The 15,705-nt window shown below is 37.8% G+C and overlaps 1 protein-coding gene across 3 annotated transcripts in view; it reads left to right on the plus strand.

Moving 5' to 3' along the window:
- The window catches only part of plxnb1a (plexin b1a), a 101,065-nt gene that overhangs the window by 43,509 nt on the left and 41,851 nt on the right, over positions 1-15,705 (plus strand). For 2 of the 3 annotated variants that reach the window (XM_067370808.1, XM_067370810.1), the window contains exon 1: positions 11,831-12,937. In XM_067370808.1, the coding sequence (XP_067226909.1) occupies positions 11,831-12,937 (1,107 nt within the window). Of the gene's footprint in view, positions 1-10,981; positions 11,062-11,830; positions 12,938-15,705 lie in introns of those variants that run through there. The other variant, XM_067370809.1, reaches the window with a different exon arrangement.

Here is a 15,705-nt window from a genome sequence, read left to right on the forward strand (position 1 = left end):
TTGTGCCGAGGCCTTTGGCTCCTGTTCAGCTGCCATAATCACTGAGCCATTTATGAAGCTGTCCTGCAGGAATGTGATTTCGTATGACCAGCCGACATAATTCAGGGAAGTGTGAATGTGAGGGCAGGCTGATATCAGCTGGCTCTTTCATTGGCCAGTGTTTCATCATCCTGCTGTAAATCAGTTACTCCAGCCTGACGCGTACAGTCACTGCCTCTGTCTGACACAGCACATGTCCCCTGACTCACAGAAGGCAGCGTTGTCTCGTCTAGACACAGGACACGAGTCAAAATGAAACCAAACTGAATGCTTAGTCATGTTCAGTGCAAATATTTCAAACCCACATGCTATTGTTTTCTGTGGGAATTCTTTGCACAAAAAGACTGTTAATAATAACCATTGCCATAATAAACAAAAAAAGATTATTAGTGAGTAGTTATTAATAATTCTAGTGATTGTGAAGTATTACAATATTAATATTTCTTATTTTGTTTAATATTTCATTTAGTAACAATATGATATTAATCATTAATCGTTATTGTACAGCCTTATTGCCATAATAAACAGAATAATAGATATATTTATTTTACAAATATATATTTTTGAGATTATCAGCGAGTAATAATTAGTGTTTTTTTTACAGTGAAATATTACAATAGTATTATTTCTTATTTTCTTTAATGCTTCATTTAATAAAAATAGTAGTAAATATTGTTATTGCTATTATTACTTTGTTGTCATATTGCCATAATACACAAAAATATTTATTATGAAAAATGTATTATACAAGTGGTTATTTTTAAGATTATCAGTGAGTGCAATTATTGTATAAAATATTATTTAATTATGCAAAATAGTATTTAATTATTATAAAATTAATTATTAAATTAGTACTAATTCATTATTAAAATATTGGTTTTAATAATAAAATGTATTGTTTGTGTATTATTGACTAATCACAATAATATGTTCTTAAAGCATATTGGCTATTGCTATTGGCTATTATGGTAAACTATTGGAAAATATCATGAAGATACTTAAAAAATTAAAATCAAATGAAGCTGATATGACATAAGGCTGAGTAAATGATGAGTAAATGTTGTTTTTGGATCTGGAACTGTCACTTTAATATTCAGATGTACTTGAAGGCATGTTAGGAAATGGCGACTTGATTCTCATGACCCTTCACTGACCTCAGCTTGGCACCAGCCTGAGACGTCTAATGAAGTCCCAGTCACATCTGGGGTCACTCAGACACTCTTCCCTTGTCCCATCACTGTACGATTCATCAAAGCAGCATACAGCAAGCGTCTGGAGTTCACTATAAAGGCTAAAAGTGTGTTGAATAATTGAAAACGCCCCAAACCTCATGCCAGTCCCAGGGCTTCCCCTGATAAACGTGGCCACGTGAACCCTCTTTTCATCTGAATGTGTGATAGGACTCCAAAAGTGTCTGTTCACCTCACCTGCAGGTGTGCTGGTCGTCCCCACCCCGCAGTTTGAAACCGGTTTTGTTTTTGCAGCCGTGGGATTTCTTTTCTGGTCAGTCAGGCAGGACAAAGGCTAGTTTCTCAGAGGGGGACGGACATCACCCTTCAAAAAAAGGTTATGATGGGAAAACCCATGAAAAATTCATGACACACAGCCATATTAAGAAGCTGCTGGGGGCCTTTAAATGCTCTTCAAACAAAGTGACTTGCATTGTGTTAGAGTGATGTTTAACATGTGCCTCATTAAATTTGATTTATCAGTTTTGAACTCTGACTGACATCTGATGCACAAGTCCGTAATGTCTTGCCAAATACTGAAATGCAGTCGGTTTAATTATGATTACATATAATTTCAGTAATTAATCTTGGCAGATGTCCTCTTTTCCTCACTCTCAATCGCTGATTCCGCTTCCTTCCTTTCTTGATCAGCATCTAGCTGTTTTTTGGTGCTCTGTTTGGCAGCTGCTGTCAGTTGCTATTGTGGTGCTGCCCAGCATTCAGTACTTCACCACATAAAGATTCAGATCTGCAGTTGTGCTTCTGCATTATTGATCACTTGGGAAGGACTTGTTCAAAAAGACTGAATCCCAATTTGCATACACTGAAAAAAAATTAATGTAGGATTTACTGCAACACTTTACAGTAAGGTCTCATTTGTTAACATTAGTTAAAGGGATAATTCACTCAAAAATTTATTTTTGGCTCATAGGCAAAGACACAACAGATTTTTGAGTAATCCGTAGTTCCAAGCAAATAAATATAAATTATAAATAATATATTATTTACAAAAACATATAAAAAAAAACTATGCCAAGTCAAAATTCCATAGGGAATGAATGCGGGTCATTTTTTCTTGGGGTAGTGATACAGAAATGTATTTTTTGTTTCCCCCCACATTATGAAATATAAAAAAGACATTGATGGAGTCAGAAAAAAGGTTTTAATAAAATGTTAATAATGATAAAAAAAAAACATGACAGCCAAAGTATGTAAATAGTACAAGTAGATCTCTTTTATCAAATTCAAAAGTTTTTAATTATTTTTTGCTACATATAAAGGTATTTTAAAGATTTTGAAGTGTCAAAAGGTCATTTGGTGTAACCGTCCAAAGGCCAATACAGCCATTTCATTTGTGATTAAAATATCTTAAAATGTAATAAATGTATATGTTTTTTATTCTGGCATGATTTTATAACATCATATATCAACATAGTGCAAAATGGTATTAAAATTATGTGTTGAAGTCATTGCTTTGTTATGAGAAAGAATGTCCAGAAAAATGAAATTCATTGATGTCATACGGAATAACCAATATAAAGGGACCATTTTAGATCAATCCATGCAGTCAATATCATGTGACAGGATATGACATCATTCAGACACCTGCAAAGGACCACATGGTCTTGAAGCAAAGTAACTAAGTCTCTTTTAAATATTTGAAAAATTCACGTTTTCACTTGATCATACGCATGTCCCGAAACATCAGGTCATTCGGTACAACCGCTATAAAACATGGAAAATGTTGCAATATTTTAAAAACTTGTACTAAATATAAAATGTTTGATTGTCCTTTTGTTAGCTAGCTAGATATCAGCCTGTTAGCACTGTTTGAAAATATCGTCATTTAGCGTAACCAAAAGTGTTATTCGGTAAAACCGAAATTTTGGTTCAACTAAATGACTTGAAAAAAATGACAGAAGCAGTGTTAATTGATTATAAAAACCACATTATCTCATTGTTAACACTTAATAAAACTTCAAAATTAATTGTATCTCCATTATATTTTTTGACACTTTTAAAAAACTTATTCGTCAATAACCCTTTTATTGATAAAACATTTCTAAAATTACACCCTGCCAGAAGAATTTGACCCCCATTATGCATTCTAGAGTTCATTCAATGTTTATTCAAATGTTGGCTTGGTTACTAACTGAGATAAAATAATAAAAAAAATAAATAAAAGTTGAAGTTGAAGTACTAATATTTCTAAAACTGAAATAAAACATTAAATCTAAATAGAAATATTAAAAAAACAAAACTAATCAAAATGACAAAAGCACAGCAAAATTACTAAAACTTGGCTTTTAAAAATAAAAGCTAATTCAAAATGTTAATAAATAATATAATAGTATATGAATGATACTAAAATAACACTGGGTTGGAGAGCTGTCAGTTGAACTCTATCGCCCCCTGTAGTACAGTACCACACACACTTGCAATGTGTTGACTAAGCATTTGTCTTCATTTGCATATTCAGGCCAGAAGTATTCTCTACAGAAGCTAGCATTGAATCATAAATTGCATCTTGAGCAAGGGGTTGTGGGTAACATTAGCCCAAAATGGCATGCATGAGTGCATACTCTGAAAATCCACTCTACAATTTGGGGCACAGTTTCTAATTTTGCATACTTCACATTTAGCATGCAATACAACTCATGATGATATGAATTATGTTAATATTTTTCTCACATGTGGTTCTGTTCTCATGCTGTAGTTGCTTTCTGTGATGTGAGGTGGCATTTGTAGGGTCTCATGGCGTTTCTGTCAGTACACTGGCACATTGAGCCACGAATAAAGTTGCTCACATTGGTTTCTGTGCCAAGGGTAATTGTGGGCACAGGCGAGCTTGTGAAAGAGACTTAGAGAGACCACAGCATGACAGCGACGGCACAGGCAGATACAGTGAGACTGATGAGAAACAGTAGACTTGGCTGTGTGAGTTTGGTCGTGTCTCCACCCAATCTGCAACTGTGACATCAGTGGTTTAGGATGGGGATATTTATAGTGATGAGGGTCCAGCTGTCATGGGAAGTTCATCTGCTTGAAGGAAGTGGGACACTCTGTCAGAAGTCTGGGATTGAGTGTAACGCTGCTATGGATAATTTATTTGTTTTTATGGCTGATCTTTGCAGACAGGTTGCTGGGAAGTCCTAGGCCCTGTTGCATGAAAACTAAGTTAAAGGGTTAGTTCACCCAAAATTAATTTAATTAAATTAAATCCATATGAATTGAGTGGTTTAGTCCAAATTTTCACTTTATACCCTGAACAGATTTAATTTAGGCTTTTATTCACATATAAACATTCATCAACTCACACATCGGTTATAGCAAACAGAAGCTCAAGCATGTTTGCTTGACATGCAAGAACCAATGAGGTTCATTCTCGTGTTACGCATCACATTTGAGCTTCAGCAAGAACCAATGAGGTTCATTCTGGTGTTACGCAGCACGTTTGAGCTTCTGCAAGACCCAATAAGGTTCATTCTCGTGTTACGCAGCACATTTGAGCTTCAGCAAGAACCAATGAGGTTCATTCTCTTGTTACGCATCGAGTTTGAGCTTCAGCAAGAACCAATGAGGATCATTCTCGTGTTACGTAGCACATTTGACCTTCAACAAGAACCAATGAGGATCATTCTCGTGTTACGCAGCACGTTTGAGCTTCAGCAAGAACCAATGAGGTTCATTCTCGTGTTACGTAGCACATTTGACCTTCAACAAGAACCAATGAGGATCATTCTCGTGTTACGCAGCACGTTTGAGCTTCAGCAAGAACCAATGAGGTTCATTCTCGTGTTAAGCAGCACGTTTGACCTTCAACAAGAACCAATGAGGATCATTCTCGTGTTACGCAGCACGTTTGAGCATCAGCAAGAACCAATGAGGTTCATTCTCGTGTTACGCAGCACGTTTGAGCTTCAGCAAGAACCAATGAGGTTCATTCTCGTGTTACGCAGCACATTTGAGCTTCAGCAAGAACCAACGAGGTTCATTCTCTTGTTACGCATCGAGTTTGAGCTTCAGTAAGAACCAATGAGGTTCATTCTCGTGTTACGCAGCACGTTTGAGCTTCAGCAAGAACCAATGAGGTTCATTCTCGTGTTACGCAACACGTTTGAGCTTCAGCAAGAACCAATGAGGTTCATTCTCGTGTTACGCAGCACATTTGAGCTTCAGCAAGAACCAATGAGGTTCATTCTCGTGTTACGCATCGAGTTTGAGCTTCAGCAAGAACCAATGAGGATCATTCTCGTGTTACGCAACACATTTGAGCTTCAGCAAGAACCAATGAGGATCATTCTCGTGTTACGCAGCACGTTTGAGCTTCTGCAAGAACCAATGAGGTTCATTCTCGTGTTATACAGCACATTTGAGCTTCAGCAAGAACCAACGAGGTTCATTCTCTTGTTACGCATCACATTTGAGCTTCAGCAAGAACCAACGAGGTTCATTCTCGTGTTACGCAGCACGTTTGAGCTTCTGCAAGAACCAATGAGGTTCATTCTCGTGTTACGCAGCACGTTTGAGCTTCTGCAAGAACCAATGAGGTTCATTCTCGTGTTACGTAGCACATTTGAGCTTCAGCAAGAACCAACAAGGTTCATTCTCTTGTTACGCATCGAGTTTGAGCTTCAGCAAGAACCAATGAGGATCATTCTCGTGTTACGCAGCACGTTTGAGCTTCAGCAAGAACCAATGAGGTTCATTCTCGTGTTACGCAGCACATTTGACCTTCAGCAAGAACCAATGAGGTTCATTCTCGTGTTACGTAGCACATTTGACCTTCAACAAGAACCAATGAGGATCATTCTCGTGTTACGCAGCACGTTTGAGCTTCAGCAAGAACCAATGAGGTTCATTCTCGTGTTACGCAGCACGTTTGACCTTCAGCAAGAACCAATGAGGTTCATTCTCGTGTTACGCAGCACGTTTGAGCTTCTGCAAGAACCAATGAGGTTCATTCTCGTGTTACGTAGCACATTTGACCTTCAGCAAGAACCAATGAGGTTCATTCTCGTGTTACGCAGCACGTTTGAGCTTCTGCAAGAACCAATGAGGTTCATTCTCGTGTTACGCAGTACATTTGAGCTTCAGCAAGAACCAACGAGGTTCATTCTCTTGTTACGCATCACATTTGAGCTTCAGCAAGAACCAATGAGGATCATTCTCGTGTTACGCAGCACGTTTGAGCTTCTGCAAGAACCAATGAGGTTCATTCTCGTGTTACGCAGCACATTTGAGCTTCAGCAAGAACCAACGAGGTTCATTCTCTTGTTACGCATCACATTTGAGCTTCAGCAAGAACCAACGAGGTTCATTCTCTTGTTACGCATCGAGTTTGAGCTTCAGCAAGAACCAATGAGGATCATTCTCGTGTTACGCAGCACGTTTGAGCTTCTGCAAGAACCAATGAGGTTCATTCTCTTGTTACGCATCGAGTTTGAGCTTCAGCAAGAACCAATGAGGATCATTCTCGTGTTACGCAGCACATTTGAGCTTCAGCAAGAACCAACGAGGTTCATTCTCTTGTTACGCATCGAGTTTGAGCTTCAGCAAGAACCAATGAGGATCATTCTCGTGTTACGCAGCACGTTTGAGCTTCAGCAAGAACCAATGAGGTTCATTCTCGTGTTACGCAGCACGTTTGACCTTCAGCAAGAACCAATGAGGTTCATTCTCGTGTTACGTAGCACATTTGACCTTCAGCAAGAACCAATGAGGTTCATTCTCGTGTTACGTAGCACATTTGACCTTCAACAAGAACCAATGAGGATCATTCTCGTGTTACGCAGCACGTTTGAGCTTCAGCAAGAACCAATGAGGTTCATTCTCGTGTTACACAGCACGTTTGACCTTCAGCAAGAACCAATGAGGTTCATTCTCGTGTTACGCAGCACGTTTGAGCTTCTGCAAGAACCAATGAGGTTCATTCTCATGTTACGTAGCACATTTGAGCTTCTACAAGAACCAATGAGGTTCATTCTCGTGTTACGCAGCACGTTTGAGCTTCTGCAAGAACCAATGAGGTTCATTCTCGTGTTACGCATCACGTTTAAGCTTCTGCAAGAACCAACGATTTACTGCTTGTTAGTCAGAAGTGATGGGCACTTTCAAAACATGCTTTGAAGCTTTAAAACCTTTGCCAATCATTAGTTTCGAACCAGTGATCCGTAGTCCGTATCAAACTGCCAAAGTCACGTGATTTCAGTAAACGAGGTTTTGTGACATCATAACAGTTTATAAATTTCAGTGGTTTGCCACTAGGGGGGCAATGATCTCTGTGAACTCATGAACCTGATCTTGGATCAATTTTGTAAACAATGACACATTTCCCAAATCGTACAGCCCTAGTAGCAGCTTTAAGCTTGTTTGCAAACTATCATTATTTTTGCAGTTCTGTTTGCTACATCTAGTGGGGTAATATCTCTGTACAAGTAAAATTTGGTACAATTGTCTGTATAGCCATCCATGGATGGACACTGCTGTGCACTTAATTGAATGACTTTCCCACGCTGAACTGTCAATCACTTCAAATTACTCTGTGTTCTAAACGCCACTTAAATCAAAACACATGGTTGGTCATTTTAGATCTGATGCATTTTCCTTGTCTAGGCGGGCAGTTCTTGGCTACTAAACTAAGTTGGACACCCATTATCCAGATATTGAAAAGTCCGGCTACGCAAGAAGGACCATGGAAAGGTCAACAATAGTGTCTGGAATGCAGGGTATGCTGCGATGCCCCTCTGTTGAAGAGCTCTATTAATAACACTCTCTCTCTCATGAGCAAGCTACTGTTTCACTCTCTTACTCTCCCTCATTTCTCTTTCAGTTCTCACGCCTTCTTGGAAAAATCCGAAATACAGCCAAGGATTGTTCGCAACACCCATTCACCATATTTTACAGACAAATCTCCTTTAGCAGAGAGGCTAACGACATCGGTTTGATATTTGAAAAGACGTCTCATACACTGTGAATTATGTTTCAGTCCTCTTTCTACGTGCTGAAAGGCCGCATTGTCCCACAAAATGGATAAATAGCTTTCTTAATCATCCAGAGTGGCAACTTTTCATGTTCATTGTCATGCCCAATGAGGCGTGACAGCGTAACATTCTGTTAGGGGCCATAAAAATGTGGGGTCACTGCCAACCCCTCCCAGAGGGACAGAGGGGTCAGTCTCCTCTTGGCGCTGCTGTGTGAGGCATGCCTCACGGGCCTGACGTTGCCCTGCCGGTCCCGGCAGCAATCTATGCCCCTGGGAACACTTCCAAACAATACACTCCCTTCAGCCCAGGGACGATTTGGAGGGGCCGGCTCAGAGTTTTATCCTTTAATACAGGGTGAAGTGCTTGTCATTCTTGTGTGGAATCCTTGCTCTCTCTCTCTCTCTCTCTTTCGCTTCCTCCTTCCCCCTCTTTTTCTATGACTGGTCTGTGAAGAGGAGATTCTGCATTGTGTTGGCCTTAACTGTCATTGGTGTTAAATCAACACCACCTGCATGTCTATTCTAGTGAAGATTTAAAAGCAGTCTGCCTAACGAGCCTCTATTATTCGGTTTTCTGTTCGCTAACTGTGGAGGTTGAGCTCTTTTTGAGACCTTTTGTCTGTGCTGCTTTTCAGGGTACAACCTAATGTTGAGGGGGGTTTCTAAATGCTCAACAGGACCTCTTGGAAGAACACACCTCCAAAATCTGGTAATAGGTCAGCTTGGGGCACTTTTATTTGTTTGGTTTGGTTAATAGTAACTATGTTGGGGTCAAGTCGTTCTCTGTTAACTTGAAATACAGTGAATTAATTGGACGTTTGTCTATACGGCTTGGCAGAGGCACTCACTCTGTTAGCTTTAGCATGCTGTTGCTAACAAGTCTGTCATTAGTTAGTACCAATTTACCATACAAACGTCTGGTTGTAGCACCTCATCTTCAAACTGTTGTGGTACTTGTTTTAGTGGTGCATCATACAAAACATTTTCTTACAAGGTTTACACAAAGAAATAAACAGTACTTTTTTTTTTTTAAATGATGTAATATTTTGCACTGTTTTAAATTATATACTGTGTGTCTAAAATTATGTACTTTAATATGAAATGACTAGCCTAGAAAAAAGTGTTTTATTCTACATAATGGTGGTCTCCTCTCTTGGTGGCTGCCATGTTGAAATCATATGACCAGCTGAGTACTTATACTCATTTCTTATTCTCTTATAAGCGCTTACTTTTTAGTGAACCTAAAGCGTACAGCGTGACTAGTGAAGTCTGATTCTTCAGCTAATGACTTTTATGTGCTGGTTCTTTTGAGCGAATCAAATACACAGAGTGCAATAAATAAAAATAACCTGCTTGTAAAAGTCTTTTGCTCAGGAATCAGACTTACCAAGTGAATGACTCTTATGATCCAGTTCTTTTGAGTGAATCAAAAACATACAGCGCAATTAATAAAAATAACCTGCTCATAAGATTCTTTTGCTCAGGAATCAAACTTACTGAGCAAATGACTTGTATGACCTGGTTAAATTTAGTGAATCAAAATCACAGCGTAATTAATAAAAATAACTTTCTTGTAAGAGTCTTTTGCTCAGGAATCAAACTTACCAAGCAAATGACTCTTATGAGCCGGTACTTTTTTAGTGAATCACCTTTATGAATCTCTTGGAGCAAAATCATTTCCTGAACCACAAGTCCTTAATTTTGTCATTTGCCAACTCCATGAGTGACTGTTTTATATTGTACTTATGATGAGATTTAAATTAATGTAGTTCCTGACTTGTTCATATGACAAAGTGTGGATAAAGATATGCATTATGATTTTTGTCAGTTGTATTTTATAAAAACAATTAATGTGACCACGTTTTGTTCTTTGTTGATTTACATTAATTATTGAAATGATCCAAGCATTTCTGCTTTCTAAATACTACTTACGTTAATGCAAAAGAATCGTTAATGGAACCATTAAGGAACGTGAATCAGGATTGTTTAATTCTTTGTGATTCCCATTCCTTCTTTTATCTTTTAGTCTTTTAATAGAGAAAATACTTTTGAAGTTGGTAACCTATATTCCAAAGTAGCAGCATAGTTATTACCAGGTTAATAATCTATCACACAAATCATTTGTTAGCAGGAAATAGCCAAACCAGAGACATTTACCTGGCTAACATGTAATCATCTTATTCTTTGACCCACAGTCAGTTTTGTAAGTGTCTCTCTACTGTGCCTTTTAAACTGTGCCCATTTATTCCATGCTGACTTGGGGAACAAGATCAGTAGTGGACAAGTGAATGTGGGTAATGAAAGAAAGGTGCTCCACTTAGGGAAATGGTGATTCAGGGGTGAAGCTGAGCTATAACACAAGTCATCAAATCACATTATTTCACTTTTTATCTTATTGATTGTTTAGGTCAGCTTGAATAGCCTCAAGAAAGTGGAGACTACTACCCTATAATGGCCTCTTATTAATCACATCTAATTCATATAAAACATCATCGACAGTTTGCCTCCTCAGAGTACAGGATCTCTGCCAATCTGTTACTGCAGAGCAATGCATTAGGGCCTCGATGGTGACTTAGGGCCTATATCATCCAATTTCCTGTCAGGGAAGCATTGCTCAGCTCAACAGCTGTGTCTCCCATGAGCCACAATGGCATTAAGCCTCCTCTCTTCAGATTGCTCAATGCCGCTCTGTGTAAGAGCTAATCGGCATGTTTTTCTACCCTCACAGACTGTCTCCTCAGGCATGTGCTATGCCACTGGATAACCAAGAGGACAGCAGCCTCCCGAACATTATATGTCTGACAAATGGTATGTGGTTTACTTTCCCATCATAGTTCTTAAATATAGCTGTTTTTACAGGCCTTTTTGTTGTCTTGTTCAAAATCATAATTCATTTATGTAGAAGACTACTTAATTATACAGTATGTATGTAGGCACTTATAAAAACATGACATGTTTTGTTTATTTGTTTTTTGTAAATATTATACCATGTTGATACCTCGTTTTTGATTTATTTATTTTTATTATATATTTTTTATTATATATTTACCACATCAATGCCTTGTTTTTGGTTTATTTGGGTTTGTACCATAGTAATACCTTGTTTAAAAATGGTATAACTTTTATACACTTAAAAACGTGTATAAACATGGTTATAGTACCATGGTAACCATGTCCAAAAAAAAACATAAAACAATAATAATATTATACTGTTGTTGTTGTTGTTTGTTGTTGTTGTTGTTGCCACGCTTTCAGTTTTTTGGAAGTTTGTCACAAAACAAAAGAAAAATGCTATATTTACAAAATTACCACGGTAATACCATGCTCATGGGCCATTGTAATTATTCTATGAAAAATCTATATACAGTTTCTATACTATAGTTTATTATTGCGGTATAATATGAAATATTATTCTGTGGTACATATCTATTTGATACCATCAAACAGGACGGGACAGTCCCATTGAAACTTGAAAACCTGATAATCATTAATTTGCATAAAGTTATCCTTATGTCTTTGACTAACTGTACTATGTTTGGCACTGTGCTGTGAGCTAATACTGCTGTAATACTGACTCATGTTTTGTGCGATCAGTGTTTTTGCAGTGCAGTGTGGGATGGCCCTCATCTTGACCCTGCTTCAGTCCCTCATCCTGGGTGTTCTGGGGGTCCACAGCAGTTACTCTCGCTTCTCTTCCAACAACACGGTCTTCCAGCACCTGGCATTGCACCCTGACCCCAACGTAGGAACGGTCTACGTGGGGGCTCGGGACCATCTGTTCCAGCTGGCTGGCCTTGATGGCCTCCGTCTTGAAGTGGATGAAAGAACCGGCCCACTGAGAGACAGCAAGGACTGTCTGCCTCCGGTAACCCTGGAGAACTGCCCTCAGGCTGGGCTCGTTAGCAACCACAACAAGCTCCTGTTGGTGGATCCATACTCCCTCCAGCTCATCACCTGTGGCAGCGTACACCAGGGCACCTGCCAGAAACGCAGCCTAGCCAACGTGAAGGAAGTCCTCTTCTCTGCCGAGAGACCTGTAGATACGCAGTATGTGGCGGCTAACGACCCTACGGCATCAACGGTTGGGCTTGTGGTGCGACCGCAAGACAAGGATCCAGTCCTGTATGTGGGCCGAGGCTACACCAGCAGTCACCCGCCGGTCTCCACTCGCCAACTTTTGACAGAGCCAGTGTTTTCCTACGAGGAAACTGCCAAACTTGCCGTTGCCGGACGCCTCTCGGAGTATGATCACAATTTTGTCGCAACCTTTGCACGACGCAACCACGTCTACTTTTTATTCTATAGGCGCGACCTGAAAGCCTCAAGGGAATATCGTACGTATGTGGCACGGGTTTGTCTGGACGATCAGGCGTATTACTCTTACGTTGAGGTACCGCTACTGTGTCACTCAAACGGAAGGAACTACAATTTCCTTCAGGGGGCGCAAGTGGGTGGTGAGGAATCTGGAAACTCGCAAGTTTTGATGGGAGTTTTTTCGACGGCGGTTAGTGCCGCTAATGGACCCAGTGAGGAATCGACGTTGTGCGTGTACTCTCTGGATGAAGTGGACCATGCTATTGATGCTACACGAGACCTGTGCTACACGCAGAATGGGGAGAAAAACGGCAGCGCGGTGGCATACATTGAGTACGACGTTAAATCCAACTGTGCCAACCTGCCCACAGTAAGTAAATTGATAGAGAGTTTCAAGTATAGAGTCATGACACAATATTATTGAAACAAAAATAAAAATCACCTTTTCCTAATTTTAAAGTTGGCTTGAAAGGAAAATTCTACTCTCTTTATTTTCAAAATGAATGTTATAGATCTTATTGTGAATGATTTATATGTGCGTATGTTTCATTTTATATTTATATACACTACCGTTCAATGTTTTTAAAAGAATTTTCGTCAGCTCACCAAGACTGTATTTATTTAATTGAAAATACAGTAAAAACTGTAATATTGTGAAATATTATTACTATTTAATTTACTTTGTAAATATATTTTACAAAGTAATTTATTCCTGTGATGGAAAAGCTGAATTTTCAGCATCATTACTTCAGTCTTCAGTGTCACATGATCCTTCAGAAATCATTCTAATATGATGATTTGATGCTCAAGAAACATTTATGATTATTATCACTGTTGAAAACAGGTGTGCTGCTTTTTTTCAGGATTCATTGATGAATAGAAAGTTCATAAGAACAGCATTTATCTGAAATACAAAGCTTTTGTAACATTATACACTATCATTCAAAAGTTTGGATCAGTAAGAATTTTTATTTTTATTAAAAAAAAAAGAAATTAAAGAAATGAATGAAGAAATTAAGGATGCATTAAATCGATCAAAAGTGACAGTAAAGACATTTATAATTTTATAAAATATTATATTTCAAATAAACGCTGTTCTTTTGAACTTCTTTTCTTGTGAATCCTGAAAAAAAATATTGTACACAAATATTTTATACAGTTTTTTTTTTCACAATAAAAGTTTCTTGAGCATCAAAGCATCATATCAGAATGATTTCTGAAGGATCATGTGACACTGAAGACTGGAGTAATGATGCTGAAAATTCAGCTTTGATCACAGGAATAAATTACATTTTAAAATATTTATTAAAATAGAAAACAGCTATTTTAAATAGTAATAATATTTCGCAATATTACTGTCGGTGAGCAAACGAAACGTCTTAAAAACATCAAATATCTTACCGATCCCAAACTTTTAAACGGTAGTAACAGATTTCTATTGATTCTAAATAATGACAGCTGTCCCACAATTGTCATAATTTCAAACACTGAACATTTGGTAACACTTTATTTTACAGTGCCGTAGTTACAGTACATGTTACTACATGTACTTACTATAGTAATAACAGTAAATTATGCATAATTACAAGTAGCTAACCCTAAGCCAAGCCCTAACCCTAACTGTAACTCTCTAGTAAGTACTTGTAGTTAATTAATAGTACTCAGTACTTATTTGGGTAATTACAATGTAACTACGGCACTGTAAAATAAAGTGTAACTGAACATTTTTGCCTGTTAATATAGTTGTTTCAATAAGTGTACTTGGTTAGAAAAGAGACAACAGTTTCAATGCAATGCTTGAGATGAAATATGACATGTAATATAATGAATAAAACAATTTGGTCAAAAGCTGTAAGCAACAAGCTGTAATTTGGTTAAATTATGCAAAATAATGCAAAGATATTATTTAATTGCATGTATTTAGGATCCATAAAATGTTAGTTGGTGATAGGGTTGGGCTATATGACCAAAATCTTATTTCACAATATGAGTATTTTATTTTGTGATAACAACATATATCACAACATAGTAAAGTTATGTATACTTTATTTTATCTTTGTTAATAAAAAAAATCATACCACCCAGCCCAATAGTTTTGAAATTAGCTTTAGCAAGACAAAAACATTTTATTCCAAAAATGTTATTCAAAAGTGTCATTTGCACCACAGAATGTTATTAAATGCAAGAATGAAATTATGGTTGAAATGATGTACACAATTTTCATAATTTTCACATAATTTTATTCTGTAAAATGATGCTTTTGGATTTTGTTAGTAGACTAATTAAACTGGCGAGAGTGTAAAAAGTGTATTTTAGTTTTTTCACACTGTTTGCCTATGGCTCTGCAATTTGTTGATAGCACCCTAAACGCTTCATGACCCAGGCTTAAATAAGAGGTTTAGAAAAGCCTTGAAGAAGCCAAAAATTGAATTGATGCTAAAAATGTATTTGGTTCATCACACTTGATTCTGACACGGTCTTACAGTGTTTGTTTTTCAGCAACATCTGACAGATGCAGTTCACTCTCTTCCCAATGAAACATCATACATATAAATTATCCATATAAATAGGTTTTGAGGTCAACCGTTCCCACATAATCATCATAGTAGTTTAACTTTGATTGAAAAGCATGGGAAAATGGGAAAAGGATGCCAACAATGTAACTCTAGGGAACTGGGCCGTGTCATTTTCCTCTAACGGTGTGTTCAAACTAACATTTATCCTAATTTAGATGCATTGCTCCTCATTAATTCTCAGGCAAATTGCTTTAGCTCATACTATTCTGCCTGCCATGATCTGAGTGAATTATGATTTACTCTTTGATGAGCGTAAGACAGGCCTACAAAGCATTAGTCCTAACAAGATCTTTTAGACAAATCAAAGACCTCAAGGATGTGGGCTCACAGGCAAACAACCTCTTCATGACCTCCATGTATTTGCCTATTCAGCATCCAGAACCTGGCCTGCTCTCTCCTAAACATGGTTATTCGGATCAATAAACCCCACAAGCTTAAACTACTAATGATGTCTGCTAGAAGAGGGGATAGGAAGGAGACAGACATGTTCGAGGAGGGTTAGATATCTAGAAGACTTCTAGAATGAATAGAATTGCTTGTAAAAAGGATAGTTTACATAAAA

The sequence above is a fragment of the Chanodichthys erythropterus genome, chromosome 20 (assembly GCF_024489055.1).
Source record: "Chanodichthys erythropterus isolate Z2021 chromosome 20, ASM2448905v1, whole genome shotgun sequence".
NCBI lineage: Eukaryota > Metazoa > Chordata > Actinopteri > Cypriniformes > Xenocyprididae > Chanodichthys > Chanodichthys erythropterus.